General features: G+C 53.2%; 1 protein-coding gene and 1 pseudogene across 1 annotated transcript in view; both read left to right on the top strand.

Annotated features, from left to right (window-relative positions):
- The window catches only part of LOC122552202 (Krueppel-like factor 1), a 28,018-nt gene extending 19,330 nt beyond the window's left edge, over positions 1–8,688 (top strand). The window contains exons 2-3 of the mRNA XM_043694799.2: positions 223–1,222; positions 6,395–8,688. Coding sequence (XP_043550734.2) covers positions 223–1,222; positions 6,395–6,570 — 1,176 coding nt within the window. The 3' untranslated portion in view covers positions 6,571–8,688. The remainder of the gene's footprint in view (positions 1–222; positions 1,223–6,394) is intronic.
- On the top strand, positions 4,953–5,053 carry LOC122552462 (U6 spliceosomal RNA; annotated as a pseudogene).
- Positions 8,689–8,946: the final 258 nt, after the last annotated feature.

Raw genomic sequence — 8,946 nt, forward strand, 5'->3', positions numbered from 1 at the left:
GTCCGGAAGGAGCGAGAGGTTTGGAAGACCGAGCCGGGCCTGTCCGCTGCGGAGTGCCTGCGTAGAGAGCCCTGACCAGGACGGAGGCTTCAGCTCCCTGGGGAGCTCTGGGCGGAAGGCTAGCCAACTGCGGGGAGGTGGCCTTTCTGGGGCTGGTTTGGGCGGGCCTGGGAAAGGTCTAGGCCTGAGGCCTCTGACTTCTTGCTGGTTTTGTTTCCTCAGTGGTGGGAGGTAGACGGCGGCTCAGCGAAGGTGGACTCAGCGATGGGCAAGAGCTCGACTGAGGAGAGGGCCGGTCCGCTGCTCGCTCCCGATCAGATCAAACGCGAGGAGGACGACGACTTTGGCTCCTACCTGGACCTGGACCTCTTCCTGTCAGACCTGACCGGTGTGGAGATTGGCACTGCCACAGCAGGCTACCCCTTGGCCGAGGGCAAGGCCAGGAGGGAGGCTGAGAATGGAGCGGACTGGCGCAGCCCAGAGACCCCACGGACCAGCCTGGTGGCTGAACTCCTGTCCCCCGACGTCCAGTCCAGCCGCCCGGCCAATCCGGCCGCCTGCGCTGAGCCCCGCAGCAAGATCTACACCAACCTGGGGGACATCGAGCGCATGGCACCAGCCCCGGCGATGGATAAGCCGGTCGATCAGCCGCACGGGCTGGCGGGATTCCAGAAGCCGGTTGCCATGGCCGCTCCCCCGGCCGATCCCCTGCCCAGCGACAAGCCCGTTCTGATGCCGACGGGCCACGTGCCAAACCCCCTGGGCCACCTGTACTACCCTCCCGCCCAGATGGACCACCGCCCGGCAGATCTGAGATTGCAAGGCCGCGACCAGCAGCTCGCCCAGTTACAGATGGCCCAGCGTTATCGGTATTGCCAGCTCCAACAGCCGCTGCCCCTCAGCTATCAGGTGCTGTCCCGGTACCCGTCATACTACCCGCGCCAGCCGCCTGCCCACCAGTATCAGGGACAGGTCCACTTCTACACGTCTGACTTCAAGGCTGCCCACACCGCGCAGGGCACAGTCCTGCCGCCACTTCCTCCTTCCTCCCCCTCCTCGCTGTTGGCAATGGTGCCACCCGCACCAGAGGAGGCAAAGGCGAAGCGGGGCCGAAGGGTGTGGTCTCGGAAGCGTGTCACCAGCCACACCTGCGACTACCCTGGCTGCGGCAAGATCTACACCAAGAGCTCCCACCTGAAGGCACACCTCCGTACCCACACAGGTAACCCACCGCGGCGAGACGGGGGGGGGGGGGCAGAGTGCCAGCGTGAGATTGTGCTCGGCAACGTGGCGGCTAAGTTAGACCTAGCCCTGCGCCCACTCATTGGAAGCGGGCGCTGGGTCGGTTCAGTCAGTATTAGTGAGGGAACACTGACAGGAGCCTCCAGCTCATCTAAAACACTTGTTCTATTATTTTTAAATTAAAAAGTTTGTTCACCAGATGTGGGCATCGCTGGCGAGACCAGCCCCTTGAGAATGTGGCAGGTGAGCTGCCATCTTGAACCCACCTGCTGTGAGTTGACCCACAATGCACTTGGGGACAGGGAATTCCAGGATTTTGACCCAGTGAAGTAACGGCGATTATATTTCCAAGCCAGGGTGGGGAGTAGCTCAGAGGGGAACCGGGACGGTGTTCCACTGCATCTGTTGCCCTTGTCCTTCCGGGTGGGAAGTGGTCGTGGGTTTCGGAAGGTGCCGTTGGAGGATATCTGTTTTCCCCTCATTGGGGCTGACCCACGTTTGTCCCCATCTTTCAGTGTCTATTCTGAAAGGCCATTCCTCTGATGGTGCAGTGGGGAGTCAGCATGTCCTTTGACCTCTGGAGGTCAGTGGGTGGTCTTGAACCCCCAACCTCCTGCTATTCAGAGTGACACTGACCAAGCTAACCTGACACGCTGGAACCAGGTTCTTTCAATGTGCTTTCCTCTTTCCACTGAGTGGAAGGGAACGCCCTCTTGTGGCACAGTGTCAGTATCCATGCTCCCTGGACTGGAAGGGCGTGGGTTCAAGTCCCACCTACTCCAGAGCCATGTCCAAAATATCTATGATTCAGCCTGACTCGGGGAAATAACACTGAGCAGGGCTCTTGTGGGCAACAGTGGGTAGTGTCCCTGCCTCCGAGTTAGAAGCTCTGGATTCCTGTCCCACTCCAGCACTTGATGGTCAAGGAAAGTGTGACCAACAGGTTGAGTGTGGACCTACAAACGTGCACAGCGCCAGGCGGTCAGAGTGAAAGTGGGAAGGTCCGATGGATGTTCAGCTTTGTGGGCCTCCATGTCCCAAGCAGGGAAGGGGTAGTGCTCTCCCACTGTCTCTCCTCCCTAATGGAGGGTCACTGACTGCTGTGTCCAAACCCACGATCACTTCCCACCCAGAAGGACAGGGGCAGCAGATACAGGGGAACCCCACCCCCACCCCCACCCCTGCCCCTGTTCCCCTCCGAGCTACTCGCCATCCTGATTTGGAAGTATTTTGCCGTTCCTTCCCTGTCGCTGGGTCAATATCCTGGAATTCCCTCCCTTAGGGCATTGTGGGTCAACGGACAGCAGCGGTTCAAGATGGCGGCTCCACCCTCACCTCCTCAAGGGGCAACTAGGGACGGGGCAATAAATGCTGGGCCCAGTCGATGGTCCCCACACACCACAAATGAATAAAAGAAAAATATAGGGGATGGGTTGAGGATGGATTGGTGACCTGATTTATTTTACATGACCCCTGCCCCCCCCCCCCCCCCCCACCCTGGTTAGCAGAGAGCTGCCTGGGCTACATCTACATGCAACAACAACCACTTACATTTGTATAGGAGCTTCAGTGCACTCCATCCTCTCAAAGTGCTTCACAGGGTCATTTTACAACAAAGGCCATCAAACAGAGGAACAGCAATGGGCCTTTCAGCCCATTGAGTCTCCTCAGCCATTCATAGCTGATCTGATAATTCTCAACTTCTCCATAACCCGTGATTCCTTCACCGATTAAAGGCCCGTCTGTTTCAGCCTTGGATATACATAATTACCTCCGCCTCGACAGCCCTTTTGCAGTAAAGAATTCCACAGACTCACTCCTCTCTGACAGAAGAAATTCCTCTTCATCTCTGTCACCAATGGGTGACCCCTCGTTCTGAGATGACACCCTCAGATCCTAAACTCTCCCACCAGGGGAAACAACTCCTCCATGTGCACCTAGTAAGCTCTCTGAGAATCTTTGTTTCAACAAACACCAATGAGTACAGGCCCAACCTACTCAACCTCTCCTCATAAGACAGTCCCTCCATATCTAGGATAACCTTGTGTAGACTGCCTTCCAATGATGTCCACCTTTCCCTGACAAAAGGGGTGTAAACCTGGACACGGTGTTCCAGCTGTGGTTTTAGCAATTCCTCCTGAAATCTCTACCCCCTTCCCTTTTTAATAAAAAACAACTTATCCCTTTGGCCTTGTCCACTTCCTGTAATCCTGGATGTTTAGCTTTTTGTGATTTACGCACAAGGACTGCCAAATCCCGGCGCCCTGCACTTTTCTGTAGTCATTTTCCATTGAATAATGTTCAGTTTCTCTGTTGTTGCTGAATCTCCATGTTATCTACTGGGATTTTGACCACGGGGCAACGTTTGGGAGATGACCAAAAGTGAAAGAGGGTAGGCTTTGTGGAGGTGAAAGGGAAATTGAGGAGTCTCCATGATTAATACAAGAGTGCTGTTGAGATAAGACTACCAGTGGCAGAGGGAGTAAAGTTAGATCTGGAGTGGGAAGAGGACAGGACTGTTAAAGGGAACGATCTCTAACTTCCCGTAAATCCATAAGGGCTCCATAATCGATCCTTTACGTTAGCTCTGTGCCCTGATCTCAGAGGCCACCTTGTTAACGTCTCCCCTGCTCAGGACATTGGTGACTGCCACAGGGTCACACTCCAATGGAGCTCCGAGGAATGGTGCTGGAGGTGAATACAGAGGTCGGGAGGGCTGTGGTCTTTGGAGGGAACTGAAAACTGGGACCGGTATTGAAGTTTGAATTGTCCAGGAGGCGGGTAAGGCTAGGAGGCAGCGGGGAGCTGGATCGGGTGTGTATTAGGATACAGGTGGCTTGTGGAGGGTAGAGCAGGGGACTTTTGGGCAGCTCTAGATTGGTATCGTCCGGTCTAAAGGGCAGTAGTTGTGGGTTTGCTAATCCCACACCAGGACTGGGCACTCCACGCAGTACACCACAAGTAGCAATTCCCACATTATTACTAAAATCCGGTCATTCCCACGTTTCTGATTGTGGGAGCTTGCTATGTACAAATCGACCGCGGCGTTTCCTGTGTTTAAACTCCACAGGAACGATTCATTGATTGTCAAGCAGTATGGAATGTGCTGGGGTCGTGCAAGGCACTATGGAAATGCGATTCTTTTAGCACCTGGCCCATATCTCTCTTAAACCTTTCCTGTTCATATACCCATCCAGATGCCTTTTAAATGATGTAATTGTACCAGCCTCCCCCGCCTCCTCTGGCAGCTCATTCCATACACGTACCACCCTCTGTGTGAAAACGTTGCCCCGAGGTCTCTTTTATACCTTTCCCCTCTCACCCTAAACCTATGCCCTCTAATGTTGGACTCCCACACCCCAGGGAAAAGACCTTGGTTATTCAGGAGAAAGTGAGGATGGCAGATGCTGGGGATCAGGGTCGAAAAGTGTGTTGCTGGAAAAGCACAGCAGGTCAGGCAGCATCCGAGGAGCAGGAGAGTCCACTTTGCTGGCATAGGCTCATCATCATCATCAGGAATTCCCGAAACGTCGACTCTCCTGCTCCTCGGATGCTGCCTGACCTGCTGTGCTTTTCCAGCAACACACTTTTCGACCTTGGCTAATCACCCTGTCCACCTTCTATAAAGGCACCCCTCCGAAAATAGCCCCAGCCTCTCCCTCGAGCTCAAACCCTGCAATCCTGGCAACATCCTTGGAAATGGTTTTTGTTTGCTTTGGCAGCACATGTACTCAAACTGGAATGATACAGAGATCAGCATGGCACTTGCACAATGTGGCCAACTCACACTTACCAAAAGCTACATTTATTCACTTGCAGCATAAGTCATAAAGTCATACAGCACAAAAACAGACCCTTCGGTCTAACCAGTCCACGCTGACTATAATCCCCAAACTAAACTAGTCCCACCCTCCTGCCCCTGGTCCATATCCTTCCAAACCTTTTCTGTTCATGGACTTATCCAAATGTCTTTTAAACATTGTAAGTGTACCCCCATCCAGCAGGTGGCACGGTGGCTCAGTGGTTAGCACTGCTGCCTCACAGCGCCAGAGACCCGGGTTCAATTCCCACCTCGGGCAACTGTCTGTGTGGAGTTTACACATTCTCCCTGTGTCTGTGTGGGTTTCCTCCGGGTGCTCCGGTTTCCTCCCACAGTCCAAAGATGTGCAGGTCAGGGTGGATTGGCCATGCTAAATTGCCTGTAGTGTTAGGTGCATTAGTTAGGGGAATAGGTCTGGGTGGGTTGCTCTTCGGAGGGTTGGTGTGGACTTGTAGATCATCTAATCTAATCAAACTTCCTCCGGAAGTTTATTTTGTACCCTCTGTGTAAAATGTTGCCCCTTAAAATCCCTCTCCGCTCACCTCAAATATGTGCCCCTTAAGTCCCCCACCCTAGGGAAAAGACAGGTACCATTAACTCTATCTATTCCATCATTTGGAGGTACTGGTGTTGGACTGGGGTGGATGACCTCCTGCATTCCAGTGAATAAAGTCCCAGCTCAACCAGCCTTTCTTTATAACTCAAACCTCCATACCCGGCAACATCCTGGTAAATCTCTTCTGAACCCTCTCTGGTTTAATCATCTCCTTCCTATAACAGGGCGACCTGAACTGGACACAGTATTCCAGAAGAGGCCTCACCAATGTCCTGTACAATCTCAACATCATGCTCCAGTGCACCTTTCTGAATTTTTAAAAACATTTTGTTTCTGGCCCAGCCGGAAGAAGGGCTCATGCCCGAAACGTCGATTCTCCTGGTCCTTGGATGCTGCCTGACCTGCTGCGCTTTTCCAGCAACACATTTTTAGCTCTGGCCCAACCAGCTCGGAGTCAGTCCCCTAAACTGAGGAGATTCTAAATTTCCTGGTTATATTTTCTTTTCTCTGCACATTTCTGAATTAAACAAAAGCGCAGGACAGGACTGTACTTGCCGGGTGCAATCTCCATAGCAACACCTCATTTGGTCAAAACAGATTGGTGAACCAATCAGTGCCCGTTTAATACGGAGGGTAAATTGTTGCTCCCTTTCAAATTTGGCATTCTTGTGTGTGTCCTGATGAGGTCAAACTTCTCGATGGCTGTTTTTGTTGTTGTCGTCAGGGAATGGCCGTGCGATTGACTGATCAAACCCGACTTTGTGCCTTTCTCGCAGGTGAGAAGCCGTATCAGTGTACCTGGGCAGGCTGCAGCTGGAAGTTTGCTCGTTCCGATGAACTGACCCGCCATTACCGCAAGCACACCGGCCACCGGCCCTTCCAGTGCCATTTATGCGAGCGGGCGTTCTCCAGGTCGGACCACCTGGCTCTTCACATGAAGAGGCACATGTGACCCTTGCCAACCAACCCCCACCCCCCCCCATCCCCCACCACCCCAGTCCTCCCCCCTTCACCCAGGTGGGGTGCGGCTTGCACGGGCCACCTCCTCCCAGGCCCCTCCCATTCCTGGGAGCGGAGACTCCCATCTCACCACGAGGAGAGGGGCAACACGGTGCTGATTCAACCATGAGGGGGCGAGGTTGTGTCACTCGGGGAGGGTGGGTGAAAGAGTCAACTGTGGTGGAGATTGTATGAAAATAAAATCACAATGTAAGCGAGACTTTCCGCGCCTTAAGCAAACCCCCCCCCCCACACACACACAATACGAATGCCCCGGGTTGAAAGAGCATGTGCCTTTTTTTTTGGGTGTTTGATTAGGGGAAAGGGCAGGCTCACCTCTCTTCATCATGTAGACAGCATGCCCGTTTAATACGGAGGGTAAATTGTTGCTCCAGCCCAGGGCGCTGTCCACAGTGCTCCCCCCCCACCCTGCCCTGCCACGGTCTGGTTAGTCTTCCACCTGTCTGGAGGTTAGGGTCACGTCTGGGAGGTGGGTACGCTATTCTCGACACCTTGTGATGTAGAAACAGCCTCTGACGAATGGACCCACTGAAATCGCCCTGGGTGCCATTCTCCAACGTGCCAGTCAGTGCCTGGGGTAAAAGGGGTTGAGAGTCTTTGCCTCCCACCCTCCCAGTGACTGCACATCTCCTCCCTCTGGGTGGTTACAATCCCTCCCCAGCCCCATCCATCTCGCTCCCCCACCCCCACATGTTTCGGACTGAACGCCTTCTCGGTGTTAGCAATCGCCCGCCTGGCGTTCAAAAGCGGAGTGCCCCTCCAAAGCATGTGTTGCCCAAGTAGTGGTGACCCCACTTGGGAAATGTGCGGTGCGGAGGCCGAGCAGGGGTGGAGTCAGGGGTAGGGGGCAGTGTGATTTCCTGCCAATACTCATGCCCACCCGTCGCGATGGACCATTGAGCCCTGGTTCCAGTTCCTGGCTCAGTGAACATAGCTCAGGAGCTGGCATGGGCAGGGAATGTTGTTTCAGATTGACATTCAGCTGGGCACCCAGGAAGTGGGCCTATGTTTTGGATGTGTCGAGTGCTGGATCGCCATGACGATCCAGTCTCCGTCGTGTTAGCCAATGCCTGACAAGATGGCCGCCCTTCCAGAGAGCCTGTTTGCTAGCAACGATGAGTTCTTCCGGGTCAGAAGAGACGTGGTTGAGGAGCAGTGGAAGTTGATCTTAAAAAGATTTCAGTGAAGCAACTGAGAAGGTCATTGTCAGAAACTTACCCTGGATTCACATTCCTGTATCGCATTGTTGACCTTTGACCGACTGCATTGACGGTCCAATGGATCTGTGCCTCTGGTCAAACTTCCAGATCCCAATCCCACACCTTCTTCCACACCTTCCAGATCCCAATCCCACACCTTCTTCCACACCCTTCCAAATTCCAATCCCACACCTTCTTCCATACCCTTCCAAATCCCAATCCCACAACTCCTTCCACACCCTTCCAAATCCCAATCCCACACCTTCTTCCACACCCTTCCAAATCCCAATCCCACAACTTCTTCCACACCTTCCAAATCCCAATCCCACACCTTTTACAACACCCTTCCAAATCCCAACCACCCACTATCTCCCCAAACCCACTTTCACAACCTCTCCTTAAACTCTCATTTCCTCCAATCCCATCTACCTTTCCCATCATCCCAGATCTCCCCAAACCCAGTCCCTCCCATCCCACTTACCCTCCTCCTCCTTCCAGCCCACTTCCTCCAGCCTCCTCAACCTTGCCCCCAGCTATCCCTCTGTCCTCTTCCAAATACTCCCACTTCCCTCCTGTTCCTCTTTCTGTCACGCGGCACTGATGCTCTGTGGCGCTTTGTCCCACAATTCGGAGTTGGAAGAATTGTTGCCGATATTTTAGCAGGTTCGGACCTCTTGTGTTGTGGTTTGCAGGAGATCAGTTTGTAGTTTCACTGTAACTAAGAGAAAACTATGTGAGATAGACTAATACAGAGTACCTTGTTAAGGGCTGGAGTTGAGGGTGAATATTTTGTAATTTTGCTCTGGTGGTTCTGTTGAAATAAAATGTACAGATTAAATCCTTTCACGGTGCTCATCAGCGTATTCGGTGTAATCTTTCTGTCCTGCACAATGCATCTTTTGACAGAAACACGTCCCAACATCATGTTAGCACTGTTCTCTCCTGGGGAGGAGGTTCTGTTTGAGTTGTTTGCAGCCCCAGTGAATTTAATGTGTTCTTCACTGTAATCCCACACTGTAACCAATCACGGTGAGACTCAACCTTGATGCAATTGGCAAGAGGCTCGGAGACAGTCGGAGTAAATGTGCCGTGTGCTGGTTGAAGATTTC

Source organism: Chiloscyllium plagiosum, unplaced genomic scaffold (assembly GCF_037043375.1).
Source record: "Chiloscyllium plagiosum isolate Xiang-an unplaced genomic scaffold, Cpla_swu_hap1 HiC_scaffold_45, whole genome shotgun sequence".
Taxonomy (NCBI): Eukaryota; Metazoa; Chordata; class Chondrichthyes; order Orectolobiformes; family Hemiscylliidae; genus Chiloscyllium; species Chiloscyllium plagiosum.